The sequence below is a fragment of the Lepidochelys kempii genome, chromosome 3 (assembly GCF_965140285.1).
Source record: "Lepidochelys kempii isolate rLepKem1 chromosome 3, rLepKem1.hap1, whole genome shotgun sequence".
NCBI lineage: Eukaryota > Metazoa > Chordata > Testudines > Cheloniidae > Lepidochelys > Lepidochelys kempii.
This window is the reverse complement of record NC_136382.1, coordinates 176,655,634-176,670,287: the sequence shown is the minus strand read 5'-3', so window position 1 is coordinate 176,670,287 and position 14,654 is coordinate 176,655,634. Positions and strand designations below refer to the sequence as shown.

Sequence of the window (14,654 nt, the reverse complement as noted above, 5' to 3'; positions counted from 1 at the left end):
TCCCTCCCAGTTCTAACTTTGCCCAAATTCATCTGCCAATGTGACAATCTGCTGAGGTTCCTAGAATTGTGAGCGACTATTTTACTCCTCTCAGCCTCAGCATGTGACAGCTCCCTGACAGAGCAACTTATTTGCCTGGCCAGCAAACTCTTCAGGACTCTGCCAGTCCAAACCTTGCCTTGTAGGTAACAGTGAACCTTAACACCTGAGTTTCCCAGAGATGTCTCCCTGCAGTGTCCAGCCCTCTCATGGAACACTCCCAGAAGTTAGTTGCTCCTTTAGAGAGAGAGTACACTGTAGCTCATTAATTTAACTAGGATTTAACAAACATTCTTGTGTCAATCACAGCACTGCATTGGTTTATAGCAGGGGTAGCCAAATTTACTGGTCCTCCAAGCTGCATACGATAATCTTAAGAAGTTCAAGAGCTAGGCATGTCTGCAGGGCTCGGGGCTTCTGCCCTGCAGCAGGGTGGTGGGGCTCCGGGCTGAAGCCCTTAGACCCCTGTCCCTGTCTGATAGGCTGAGAATGGGCTGGGGGGGGCGGCTCTCCACATGGGAGGGCCTGCAAGTCGCACTTTAACTGTAAAAGAACCACATGTGGCCTGTGAGCTGTGGTTTGGCCACCCGTGGTTTATAATAAAAGTAAAACATTTATTTAACAAACAGGACAAGGCGATACCACGAGTAAGGAATAAAGATAGATGCTCAAGAACTACCCCAACAGAATGCATGGCATCCACCAGCCCTATGTGGGAAATCAAATTAAAATTTTATTTGAAAGAGTTTGCTTCTCCAGTTAGGCATGCTAAGGCTCACATGCCTATTCATGCACCTAATGGATTACACCAAGCATGTGTGGAGAAAGAGGCTAACTATCTAGAAAACTCTCTCTACATCACATGGGTGGCTCTGAGGGTGTGATACAATCATCCCAGGCATTGGGATCTTAAATCCAACCCAGGGCAGAAATCTGAAATAAAATTAAAAATAAAAGTAGGCATATTGCTCTAAACTGCCTCCTCAAAGACTGATTTTTTATTTGAGGGAAATGTAATCTGAGTACAACAGAGTATTCAGAAGGCACCAAAACTATTCTTCAGATGGGGCAACCAGAATTGCACACGGTATTCAAGATGTGGCATATCTAGGGATTAGGTTTAAGTAGAAGCATATTTTCTGTTTTATCTATCCCCTTTCCTAATGGTTCCTAACATTGTGTTAGCTTTTTGACTGCCACTGCACATTGAGTAGATGTTTTCAGAGAACTATCCCCAATGACTCCAAGATCTCTTTCTTGAGTGGCAACAGCTAATTTAGACCCCATCATTTTGTGTATAGCTGGGATTATGTTTTCCAACGTGCATTACACTTTGCACGTATCAACACTGAATTTCATCTGCAATTGTGTTGCCCAGTCACCCAGTTTTGTGAGATCCCTTTATAACTCTTGGTAGTCAGCTTTGGACTTAACTACCTTCAGTGATTTTGTATCATCTGCAAACTTTGCCATCTCACTGTTGACCCCCTTTTCCAAATAATTTATTAATATTTGAACAGCACTGGTCCCAGTACAGATCCTTGGGGGAGCCTATTTACAGCTTTCCACTGTGAAAATTGACCATTTATTTCTACTCTTTGTTCCCTATCTTTTAGCCAATTACAATTCCATGAGAATATTCTGCTTACTTTGCTTAAGAGCCTTTGGTGTTGGACTTTGTCAAAGGCTTGCTAAAAGTCCAAGTACACTGTATCCACTGGATCACCCTTGTCCATATGCTTGTTGACCTTCTCAAAAATTCTAATAGCTTGATGAGGCATGATTTTCCTTTACATATGCCATGTTGTCTTTTCCCCACGTGTCATCTGTGTGTATAATAATTCTGTTCTTTATTGTAGTTTCAAGCAATTTGCCAGATAGTGAAGTTAGGCTTACCTGCCTCTAATTGCCAGGATCGCCCCTGGAGCCTTTTTAAAAACTTGGCGTTACAGTAGCTATCCTCTGGTCATCTGGTACAGTCTGATTTAAGAAATAAGTTACATACCACTGTTAATAGTTCTGCAATTTTACATCAGAGTTCCTTCAGAACTCTCAGGTGAATACCATCTCGTCCTGGTGACTTATTGCTGTTTATTTGTTCCCAGACCTCCTCTATTGACACCTAAATCAGGGACCATTCCTCAAGTTTGTCATCTAAAAAGAGTGGCTCAGGGTAGGAATCTTCCTCATATCATCTGCAATGAAGACTGATACAAAGAATTCATTGAGCTTCTGTGCAACAGCCTTATCTTTCTTGACTACTCCTTTAGCACCTTGATCGTCCAGTGGCCCCACTGATCACAGGCTTCCTGCTTCTGATGTACTTAAAAACCTTTTTCTGTTACTGTTGTGTCTTTTGCTAGTTGGTCTTCAAATTCTTTTTTGGCCTGCCTAATTATGCTTTCACACTTGACTTCCCAGAGTTTATGCTTCTATTTTCTTCAGTAGGATTTGACTTCCAATTTTTAAAGGATGCTTTTTTTCGTCTCTGTTCTTTGAGCAATTCCACAAATTTGCATTCTGCCTCTTCACTCTAATTGACAGGTCCTACTAGGGTGACCAGATGTCCTGATTTTATAGGGACAGTCCCAATACTCAGGGCTTTGTCTAAGAAAGGCGCCTATTACCCCCCTACTCCCACCCAATTTTTCACACTTCCTATCTGGTCACCTTAGGTGCTCCCAGCACTTGCCTTATGCTCAACACTATGCCTATTTCCCTGAACAGAATACCACACTTGTAACATGTAACAAACCACTTCATATCCTTTGACAACCCCTTCACACAGGATACCACCTAAGCCTATATTATCCTCTACTCAGCATTCAATCCATAGACTGACCTCATCTCACCTCACTACTGACAATACCCATGCCAAGAAGACCCCAGCGCTCTGCTAACTGACACAACCTACACAATTCCGTACTGAAACAATGCAGAGTGGAACCTCAAGATACACATGCACCTCTTTCCTTTGATAACACACAAGTGGACCCAGACCTTCTCATATCACAATCACAGCTACAGGACACTGCTCATACTGATCTCCAGATCTCCTCATATCAATCACAGCTCAGATGCTCCTCAAGCTAATCCCCAGATCTTCTGATATCACTCACACCTGCCCCACCTACTGCCTCCACCATTCAGTAAAGCTACACCTAAACCACTGAAAGCAACTGGAGTGCATGCAGATAATTCCCAATGGCTCTTGCCAGCTCCAGGCAAGCAGAGTTACGGTTGCCTGGGTGCTTACCTTACTTCTCTATTTCCTGCATTTCAGAAGTTTGAATTTTACTTCTGAAAAGGCATGAGCCATTACAAAGAGGTTTTTTGCCATTTAATTTTATATAACTGTGTAATATTAGACCAATAGCGCCCTAGGATTATTTCCTGAGCAAGGGCCTAACAATTGCCTATTTAAGAGAATGCGGGCATCTTGCCTTTGATGTATGGCCAATAGTTTAACAAGGAGCATGACAAAAATCCTGTGATAGGACCCATGCATGTATATGTGTATGTGCCCAGTGGGAAGAGAGAATGGGGAATTTGTCCATTTGCTTTCCCACCACCACCTGGCAACCAAACATATATTAAGTGCATTTGCTGGAAATGCTTATGTTTTATTTCTGAAAACTAAGCTAAGAACATTGATAATATACAAGGAGCTTAGCTTGTGTCTTTGGAAATGGGGATGGGTAGTGAGGACTTCTGGGTTGTTCCTCCTATGGGAAAGCTATTTTGGAGATATCTGTCTAAGGAGGTAGATAGCTGGCCTCAATCACTGTAGTATCTTAGCATCTCCCTTCCATTTATTGCAATCTGATCCATACCAAAGGCCAAAAGCCACCTCTTCACAAGTATTTTTATGAGCCCCAAGGAAAAAGTCATCTGTGGCAGTATCCAGAGGGGGACTGACTCCATCAGAGTCCAAGGAATCACCCCAACCCTATGAACTGGTGCTTTATCTGTATAACTTATGAATTCTGATTGATATTTTGAAGTTCTGTTATGAGAAACTGCTGTATTTAAAGTGCCTATCTCTTTGTAGATCCAAGATTGCTGACAGGGCCTGTAACAGCTACACACCAGACAAATACAAAAGGAAATACTAAAGATTAATGACAATACTTAGACCTCACGAAAGTTATGCTAGAAAGCAGCTCAAGCCTTGTAGATCCCGTTTAGCTGAGCCCCTGAAAAGGGGGCAGAGGGGGAAAGAGCAGTAGAAACTTACCAAGAGTAGAACAAAAGAAGCCAGGTGACCAGGAGGAGTTTAAATAGAGAACCACACAGAAACAGGAAGTGTAGAGTGGGAGAGACTAAAGTCACAAAAGCTTGGTAAGGAACTCCACAGGGAGAGGTCATCCAGCACGTAGCACCCTCACAGTAGGGTTACCACCTTTGAAATATAAAAAAACTGGGCACTCCCCACCCCAAGGCAAGCCGGCAGCAACCCCAAACCCCAACCACAAGGCAACTCCGCCCTTCAACCGCCACTTATAGTATCTAGAGAGATAAGCACATATATAGATAAGATTGAGAACAACATTTTCTTACCTTGGTCGTGTTTTTCCAAGATGCTGTGTTTGTGTCCATCTTCACTGAGATTATTTCTTCCCAAACTGCATTGATTCTATATTTTAACTATATACTTAAATGTGAATGTTTTGGAACTTTATGTATAAAGAAAATCCATTGAGTCTATTTCTTGAACTCGTATTTGTCGTTTGATTTTGCTGTTTCCAGCAATTTCTTATTTTAACGTCAACATTGTAGCATCTGTAGCTGGACACAGAAGCTTTTAACATTAGCTGTTTCGGTGAATTGTGATGATAATAATGCAAATCTTTAGACCCACATAAAAAAAAACCCTGGCAGATTAAATTATTTTTCTGGCAACTGGCAAATACATAAAGAAAACTGACCAGGCCAGTCAAATACTGGCCAGATGGTAACCCTACCTCACAGGGCATCCTGACTGCTTTCCTGAACCCAGATGGCCCCAAGGACTCTGAACAACTCAAATGACTCGGACTGCCACTCAGAGAAGGTCCTAAAGTGATGAGGAAACTGGGTCACAGATGTGGTTATTGTTTTGTCTGATTCTGTCTGACTTTCACTGGTTGAGTACATAGGTCTCAGTCAGCACACACACACTTTACACAAATTCACTACTGCATGCCCCCGAAAGACCTGAATTATAAATCAGAAGATACACATCTTTTGGGTGGAGTTCTGGGAAAGGGGTGTGTTTAAGTAACTGGGATATCTTGGGGGTCAGTGCTGATCATGGGGGCATAGGACAGCTGGGCTGAGGATCTCATTTCCAAGAAGTGGTACCAGAGTGATTGACAGTGCCCAAAGAGTGTGCCAGCTTGGTCAAGAGAGGAACCAGTGCTGCAACCTGCTGAGGCTCCAGAAGTTCACATACCCCAGGGGATCCAGATCAAAGAGGCTTTGATTCCTCTCACAGTGGTCCTAGTGGGTGAGCAGGAGGGGTTGCTCATTACAATCTGGAACACCTTCCTTCAGTTTGGTGGTAGTATTTTAAACAGGGGTTTTAGGAGCCCTCTCCAGCACATCACTGCACCCAGCCTCCACATGGAGGTGTTAACAATGAATGCAGATTCTCTCTGGTGGCCTTCACCAGTCATGAAGAATGTGAGTGCACCTCACATATACTTGGCAGCAACTCACATATACTTGGCAGCAACTCTCTAAGTACACCTCAAGCTCCAGGCAGCAAAAGCAGGTGAAAAACAAATCAGCCAGTACAGATTGGGCGTTTCTTGCCTCTCATGCTGATATTACTACAACATACGTGGTCAGGCTGTTCCAAACCCTATTGCACCTCACTCTGAAATAAATTTATGGTTCGTCACAAGCAGAAACACTTGGTTCTGTTACTGGGAGATGGCAGTCTGTTTAATCAGATGGTCCACAGACTGGGCCAGTTCTGATGACTGAGATTGCAAAGATACTATTGCTCATCAGGAATTCTGTTTGCATTCTCTACAGCCATATTATGCCAAATGCAGAAATTCTGCAATCATATTCAGAGTGAGTTCTCTGCCATCCACCTTTCAGTTTTTCTCCCTGCTATTTCACCTGTAAACCCCTGCTAGGACAATAGAGAGAATGGACGTACCCAGATGCCATTGAGCCAATGCTCATAAACAACAGATGGTTATAGCAATCTAGGCCACTAGCATTGACACCTAATTAGGGCTCATAGTTCTACTGAAGCACTTATACTAGCACAGCTTTCAAGAACCTTAGTTCCAAAATAGATGTTTAAGATCACACTCCAACTACAGTAGGACATGAAGAATATCAGGGGATTAGCATTAAGATTCATTTTATTGTGCTGAGCAAGCAGACATCCCTGTGAAAAATGGGTGTAATAACTAATCTCACAGAGGAGACTTGATAAGATATTTCTAAAGCATTCCGCTATCTATCTTCAGCTGCAAAGGTAACATTACTTGAAGTAAACTGGCAGGTATTAATTTAAATTAGTAACATGTTGCGTTTATTTTTTATTTAGTATTCAAATCATTTGTTGCAATTTGACCAATGTTACTCCAGTTAGTAAACCAATGAGAAGTCTCAACAAGAGTGAAGTGTTGTTTATATCTACACACCAACATTCCTCAGTGCAGGACAAAACTGTAACCATTCATTTTTGAATGTGGAAAATTACAAATACGTCAAGTTATCAGAAAATAAAGTAAACGGAAACTGAACAGGAACAACAACTTTAATGAGTTGACATGATCTCATATTTTAAGCATTTACAAAATGTTTACACTATTACGTAAGTGGTCGAGTCAAAACCTAACAGTGGACTAGCAGGAATACAAAGTCTGAGAATCTATGAGCTATGATGGTGGTGGTTTTGATCTGAACACTTAGCAGACATCTCATTGCAATTCAGGACTATATCAATATGTGTAAAACCATTATTTTTAAACATCGGTAAGTTTAGTGCCAAAATAATAAAAGTCAGATCTCTTAGACTTCTGGTCAAATGTGTCTTTCAGTTTTTCCTTCAGACACATATTACTCTTGAATAATATTCACAAGCTATTTTAGATTAGAAGTTAAACTGTATAAAGATTTTCAGAAACAAGTGCATAAAATCCTCACTCAACATAATTAGACAGATGTTTGTTTGTAGTTCTTGGTATCCAAGACTTTTTTCCCACACATTGAGCAGATGCCTAAAAATGAAGAATAAGGTGTACAAGTCATATTGAGGGTTTTTTGGGTAAATTTCTTTTCAATGATTTTCATGGCTGTGAGTCTTTATAAAGAGTGTCTCTTCCAAAAAGTTGTCAAACAGGAAAAGTTGATGGATGGGTAGAATGAGCTCTCATTCTCAAGTTGTTTGTGTGCTCTCTTGATTTTTATCAGAAATGGCAAATCATGCAGTAGTGATATTATGGCTGCTAAAGCAGTTTATGTCTCAATGATACAGCTACACTATGGGTAAATAACTAAAACATATATAACTAATATAATTCGGGCTGTCAAACGATTAAAAATAATTGCAATTAATCACGCAATTAAAAAAGTCTCACCATTAATCGCAGTTTTAATTGCGCTATTAAATCAGAAAACCAATTTAAATTTATTATAAATATTTTTGGTTGTTTCTCTCCATTTTCAAATATACTGATTTAAATTACAACACAGAATACAAAATGTACAGTGCTCACTTTACATTATTTTTTATTACAAATATTTGCACTATAAAAAAGATATACAAAAGAATTAGTATTTTTCAATTCACCTCATACAAGTATTGTAGTGCCTATAAGTCGAAGCATGAAGGGTCATACCAACGTTTAGCATATCTGGCATGTAAATACCTTGCAACGCCAGCTACAACAGTGTCATGCAAACACCTGCTCTCACTTATTTGTCTAAGTGATTGGCTGAACAAAAAGTAGGACTGAGTGGATTTGTAAGCTCTAAAGTTTTCCAGTTTTCTTTTTGAGTGCAGTTATGTAAAAAAAAAATTCTACATTTGTAAATTGCACTTTCACAATAAAAAGATTGCACCATAGTACTTGTATCAGGTGAATTGAAATATACTATTTTTTGTTTATCTTTTTTTGCAAATAATTGTAATAAAAATAATATAGAGTGAACACTGTACACTTTCTATTCTGTGCTGTAATTGAAATCAATATATTTGAAAATGTAGAAAACATCCAAAAATATTTATAATACATTTAAATTGGTATTCTATTATTGCTTAACAGTGTGATGAAAACTGTGATTAATCATTACTTTTTTTTAATCTAATTTGTTTTGCGTTAATCACTTGCAAGACTGCGATTAATTGACAGACTTAAATATAATTAAAGGTCTGCTATAAACCAATAAAAGCTAGGAAGCTTAGAGTCAGGAATGGAGTATCATTCACCCCTGTGTGTGCCAAGCTCAACAGTATAGAAACACTATTGTATATACCATAATGGATGCATTGCAGTAGTCTGCTTCTTTGTGCTGCTGATTTGATCTTTAACTTTTACTTCTAAAAACAATGAGGAGTCCTTGTGGCACCTTAGAGACTAATAGATTTATTTACAGACTAACACGGCTATCACTCTGAAACCTTTTACTTCTCAGTTTCAGCTTAGTGCAAGCTTCATTTACAATGGACCAAGTACTTGTATAACTGGGCCAGTAAGTCTCCTTCAGTAAAATTTGCATTATCCTTCTACTGGCAGTGGCATATGGTTGCTCCATTTGATTGCCACAAATTGCAATTGGGTTCATGGGAAGTCAGAGTCAGCCACAAAGACAACCATTGACATATGCACTCTTCAAGAACCACCATCACTCAATTCTCTCACAAACTGGGTTCCCCTCTCTTCCTTTTGTGCCACACAGCCAGAATCAGAGGCCTTGTGAGGCTTGTATGCTATAGGAACCTAAAGATAATTTCTTTTGGTGTGAGACTATTAAATATAAAGTAAAATTTGAGACTATATGGGAAAACTGCAGCAAAGGCGTAACAAGAGCCAATGGTTGGAAATTGAAGCTGGACAAATTCAGACTGGAAATAAGGTGTACATTTCTAACATCAAGGTTAATTAACCATTGGTACACTTTAACAATGGACATGGTGGGTTATCCTTCACTGGGAATTTTTAAATTAATACTACATATATGCTCTGGTGAATTTGGGGGTGGAAGTTTATGACCTGCATTATACAGGAGGTCAAACTAGATGATCATTATGGTCCCTTCTTGGCCTTGGAATCCACGAATCTATAAATTAATTTTAAACACAATCACATTATTTTATATTAAGAGAGAGTTCATGCAATTGCTCAGCAACAGCAACCTTCAATAACAGTTTTCCATAAACCTACCAAGGTAAGTTTGAATTATTCTTCAGCTCTACTATTTCTGATGCCTAAAACAAGTGGAGTTCCATTTGTGCACTAAATTCAAGCTGGATAGGGAAGGAAAAGTCATGCTACATAAATCTCACCTTTTTTATAAGCACATCCCTGGCAGTAGTGAGACCCTGGCTGATGAACAGAACTCTTACAAATCCGGCATATTGCAAATTTGTTCTTCCCATAAGGATCAAATCTAGGATGAAAAAATAAAATATTCCACACATTAGAGGTTCATGTAAAAGCCATAGGAGAAAATACTCCCATCTGCCTCATCATGATAATTGCAAAACCACTGAACTTACAGTGGCTATAAACAGACAATGTAGAGAAACTATGGCCTAGGAGAGAGACATTCAAAGAGTCCTAAGGCCAAATATGGCATATGGAAGCTAATAATATGGCCCACTGCACACCCCTGCAGCGTGTAGACAAAGCTGATCAAATGCAAGTCTTTATTTGTAAACTATTAATGATAGAATATTTTGCACTTCCATACCTTTCACCTAATGGTCTCTAAGCACTCTGCAAAAAGGGAATTAAGCCTCAACACTCCCGTGAGGCCAACAACTATCACACTATTTTACAAGTAGATAAACGGGCACTCAGAGGTTTCTCAGTGACTCATGGTCTCACAGGAAGTCTTGTCAGAGACAATAACACAGGGGTGGGCAAACTATGGCCCGCGAGCCGTTTTCAGCCGGCCCGCGAGCTGCACCATGCCACTCGGCCCCGCTCCCGCTGAGGCGCTGGGTTGGGGCCACACCATGCAGCTCGGCCCGGCTCCGGCCAGGGCCGCACCACGCAGCTCCCGGAAGATGCGGCATGGCCCTGCTCTGGCTCCTACGCACTCCAATGATTCTCCTCCCGCTCTCCAAACCCCTCGATCCCAGCCCAGAGCACCCTCCTGAATCCCAAACCTCTCATCCCCAGCCCCACCCCAAAGCCTGCACCTCCAGCTGGAACCTGCACCCCTTCCCACACCCCTGATTCCCCTCCTGCCCTCCAAACCCCTTGGTCCCAGCCCAGAGCACCCTCATACACCCCAAACTCCTCATCCCCAGCCCCACCCCAGAGCCCGCACCCCCTTCCACACCCCAACCCCAATTTTGTGAGCATTCATGGCCCGTCACACAATTTCTATTCCCTGATGTGGCCCTCAGCCCAAAAAGTTTGCTCATCCCTGCAATAACAGAACCCAGATCTCCCAATTCCTCAACAATATCAAACCCTTCCTCACCAAATCTAAAATAAGACAACTAGGCAGATATATGAAAGTTTAGGGTGGACTTAAGCATTGCAAAGTTTGGGCAGTTGTATTGCTATGTTCTCCGTAGAACACAGCAATACAAGACGAGTCTGAAGATGCATACGTTTGTTTACAAATATTTATAGCATCATAATATTGCACGGTCCTTGCCTCAGATAGCTTGTGTTCTGTCAGACAAATACAATGAGAATTGTATATCAGTTTTAAAAATTACTCAGAAATACATGAAAAAAGTTTTGTCCCAGTAAAAACTTTATAAGATCTTTATTCTTATCTGAGTAAGTTAAAATTGCAATACTAACCTTGCCTTCTTTGAAGTCAGTGCCTTATTTTCATTTAGTTTTCGTCCGCCACTTTCTTTATAGAGGAAAGATAAACAAATGTACTGACTAATATCAAAGTCATTTGTAAAAAGTTTATTTAATAAATTTAAAAAAAAGAGACACACCCATATGCCCCTCCCAGGCTTGATCAAATAAGGGGGAAAAGTTCATTCAAAACAAGAGCCCAGGAACATCATAAGTCTTGAAAGTCCAATAGAACCCACATTGAGTTCTCATATTACTACTACTATACCAGTGGTTCTCAAACTTTTGTACTGGTGACCCCTTTCACATAGCAAGGCTCTGAGTGCCACCGCCTTTACAAATTAAAAACACTGTTTAATATATTTAAAACCATTATAAATGCTGGAGGCAAAGCGGAGTTTGGGGTGGAGGCTGACGGCTCGTGACCCCCCTCATATAATAACCTCACAACCCCCGAGGGGTCCCGACCCCCAGTTTGAGAACCCCTGTACTATACACTAAATGTAGCAGAAGTGCAATATATTATAAACAATGAAAAGTTATCTAAAGGACATGAACAGTTGTGACTAACGTAAGACTCAGTTCAATCAGCTTGCTTGGAGACACTGTATTAAAACATAACTCTTAGAGAATGCATACTCAATATTTTGTACATTTACAGGAACTTCCACCAGAGAATCTCTACAAACTATAATTTGGTCTCAATATATGAATTCTCATTTCCACTGTATAGTTAATTTGATACAGGTTTTGGTCAAGGGGGGAAAAATGGGTAAAGGTCTGGGTCCTTTTCCTATTGTCTTCAAAGAATTGGTATGTAAAGCTCCAGGTGGGTGGACTACTGCACTGTACAATTGAGGCCTTAGTTATTTGTCCAATATTAGACAGAAAGTCCATGGCAGAGCTGGAAATGGAACCGAGGGTTTCTAACTCCTAGTTCTGTGCCTTAACCACCAGGGAGTCCTTTCCTTTCTCTCTTCCTCCCAAAAGGATGAGCAGTCATATTTAATTACACTCCAATACCCCATTTTAAATCTACTGTTTGTTAGTTTGGTGTTCAGGTTCCATTTAGCTACTAAATATGTAATAGTTCAATATAAAATAAATGTTTTTAAAATAAATGTGTTTAATACTATAAATACCCAAGAATAACCAAGTGAAATACTGATCAGGAAGATTAGCCTGAAGGTGGGTGCAAAGTAAAATGTTGAGGGTGAGTAGACTAGAGCAAATAAATGGGTGGAAAAAATGAATATAGGGTACTCCAAGGATTAAGATGTGAGACAACAGGACCTCTTAGTCCATGCTTACACGCGTCATTATTTCGTACTACAATATAGTACAAACACATAGAGCACCACAGAAGATCAAAGTAGTTACATTCCCAATAGACTGAATTATCATGGGAAAGAAAGGTAGCCTGTTTCCTCTTGTTTTTTCCTACCCCCCCCCCCCCAGATGTTCTGGTTTAACTTGGATTTAAACCTGGAGAATGGTCAGTTTAGATGAGCTATTACCAGCAGGAGAGTGAGTTTGTGTGTGTATGGGGGTGGGGGGGATGTGAGAAAACCTTGATCTATGCAGGAAATAGCCCGACTTGATTATGTAAAGAGTTGTCACTTTGGATGGGCTAGCACCAGCAGGAGAGTGAATTTGTGTGGGGGGGTGGAGGGTGAGAAAACCTGGATTTGTGCTGGAAATGGCCCACCTGTTGATCACTTTAGATAAGCTATTACCAGCAGGACAGTGGGGTGGGAGGAGGTATTGTTTCATGATTTCTGTGTGTATATAAAGTCTGCTGCAGTTTCCACGGTAAACATCTGATGAAGTGAGCTGTAGCTCACGAAAGCTCATGCTCAAATAAATTGGTTAGTCTCTAAGGTGCCACAAGTACTCCTTTTCTTTAAGTGAAGGACAGTTATCTACTGACATCTAATAAGAGCATAAATTCTTCCTCAATTCAGTAACTTTTCAAATGCAATACCTGTAGTGTTTCTTGCTCCATCCTTCCATGTGTCGGGTGTAATTACAGTGCCAAGTTTCTTCTCACCTATAACACAACATACAGCATGGGAGGGGACTAGACCCAGTTTTCATTCAGGCCTCTAAGCAAATGCTGCTTATTACTACAAATGTCATAAAATCTGTATTTCTGGAGTCAGTGGTCAGCAAGCTCCTGATCGGAGGCCAGGCTGTGCCTGGCCTCTGTAGGTTCCCTTGGTGAGAGATGCCAGTTCACCCACAGAAGCAATGACACAGGTTCCAGCCATGGGGCAACAGCTGGGACAGCCAAGAAGCGGTGGGGCAAACATCGAGTGGGCGCCATGCAGCAAGGGCTCCACACAAGCCTGGGCAGTTCAGCCCATAGCTATGCCCGCCTCGGTGCCCACTGACCAGCCGGGGAAGGGGGGTGTGGGAGATAAGGCCCAGCCCGAAAAGGGAGACCTGCCCCCGCGGGCCTACCCCTTGCCCAGAGGGCAGGGGCGGGGGAGGAGAACGGACCGCGGAGAGGCCGCTGGGCCCCTCTCGCTAACGGGGGAGGGGCCACAGGACAGTGTCGTGGCTCAGCCCCTGGGCGGGGATTCAGCGCAGGCTCCCGGGGGAGTCTCGGCGCCGGGAAGGGGTGCGGGGGGGAGGAGGCTGCCCCAGGGGACTCACACTTCTCGCAGACCATGCTGAGCCAGAATCGCGCGCCAGGCGCCGCCGCCGCCGCCGGGAGACAGCAGCTGTGAAAACGTAAACAAACCGTCACTGCCGGCTCTCCGCTTCCGCTTCCGCCCTCCGCCTCGGCCTGCCCCCCACCCACCGGATCCAGCCTATCGGTTTGCCCAAATCACATAGAAAGTTATCCTGATTGGTTACCACCACCTGTCAATCTCAGCCCTTGTGACCTCTGCAACGCGCCCGGCGCGGCTACCTACGCAGAGACTAAAGCGAAGGGGCAGGTGAGCCCCGTGACCTCTGACCTCGCGTTCGGTGGAGCCCCGCCCACTGCCTCACGGATGTGACTCAGGTAAGAGGAAGATGGCCTTACCTCCATCCCCCTCCCCCGGCGCTGCGCCTTCCGCTGCCTGCCCCCTCTCCTGCCGGCTGCTCCCCCCCCCCGCAGGCTGCGCCTCCCCCGCCCGCCGGCTGCTCCCCCCCCCCGCCGCAGGTTGCTCCCCCCGCTGCTTTCCCCACTACCTCTCTCCCCACCGCAGAGCCTCCCGCCGCTCCTCACCAAATTTGGGGATGAATGCTGGTCACGTGCTGGCTGAGGGAGGTTGAACATAGGCTAGGAAGAAGACAGGTCATGACATTTTGCCTCGCTGCAAATTGCCCGATGGCACAAAGCCTGTGGTGCAGACTGTCACTGCCTGGGGATGCAAACATCAGCATGGCCCATGCATCAGGTGTTGTAGCAGGACACATTATCACAATCGTTGCCAATGGCAGGTTGCAAAGAAGGGTACAGAATAATATTGAGCAGGAATCCTTCCCCCTCCCCAGAGTATCTTACAAGACTGTGTAATTGTTTTGTCTTGCCCAACAAAATCAGGATTCCCCATATCTCTGAGAAAATCACAAGAGGGTGGGCTGAAGAGTTAGCTTCTTGAATTTCTTTTTTCTTGTATG

The 14,654-nt window shown here is 42.7% G+C and overlaps 2 protein-coding genes across 5 annotated transcripts in view; one reads left to right on the top strand and one right to left on the bottom strand.

Annotated features, from left to right (window-relative positions):
- Positions 1 to 6,784: 6,784 nt before the first annotated feature.
- Positions 6,785 to 13,765, bottom strand: CRIPT (CXXC repeat containing interactor of PDZ3 domain). 2 transcript variants are annotated; one of them, XM_073339130.1, is made up of 5 exons: positions 13,698 to 13,765; positions 13,024 to 13,089; positions 11,034 to 11,088; positions 9,554 to 9,657; positions 6,785 to 7,265 (listed from the first exon to the last, which is right to left on the bottom strand). In XM_073339130.1, exons 1-5 carry the CDS (start codon positions 13,711 to 13,713, stop codon positions 7,201 to 7,203), a joined length of 306 nt encoding a protein of 101 aa, XP_073195231.1. In that variant the 5' UTR covers positions 13,714 to 13,765; the 3' UTR covers positions 6,785 to 7,200. The 2 variants fall into 2 exon arrangements, with proteins under 2 accessions (XP_073195231.1, XP_073195232.1); XM_073339131.2 differs by lacking the exon at positions 6,785 to 7,265 and adding an exon at positions 7,462 to 9,327.
- PIGF (phosphatidylinositol glycan anchor biosynthesis class F) overlaps positions 13,696 to 14,654 on the top strand; it is a 45,543-nt gene continuing 44,584 nt past the window's right edge. The window contains exon 1 of one of the 3 annotated variants that reach the window (XM_073339126.2): positions 13,696 to 14,052. The gene's annotated coding sequence lies outside the window, so the exon portion shown is untranslated. The remainder of the gene's footprint in view (positions 14,053 to 14,654) is intronic. The other 2 variants (XR_012158268.2, XM_073339124.2) reach the window with 2 other exon arrangements.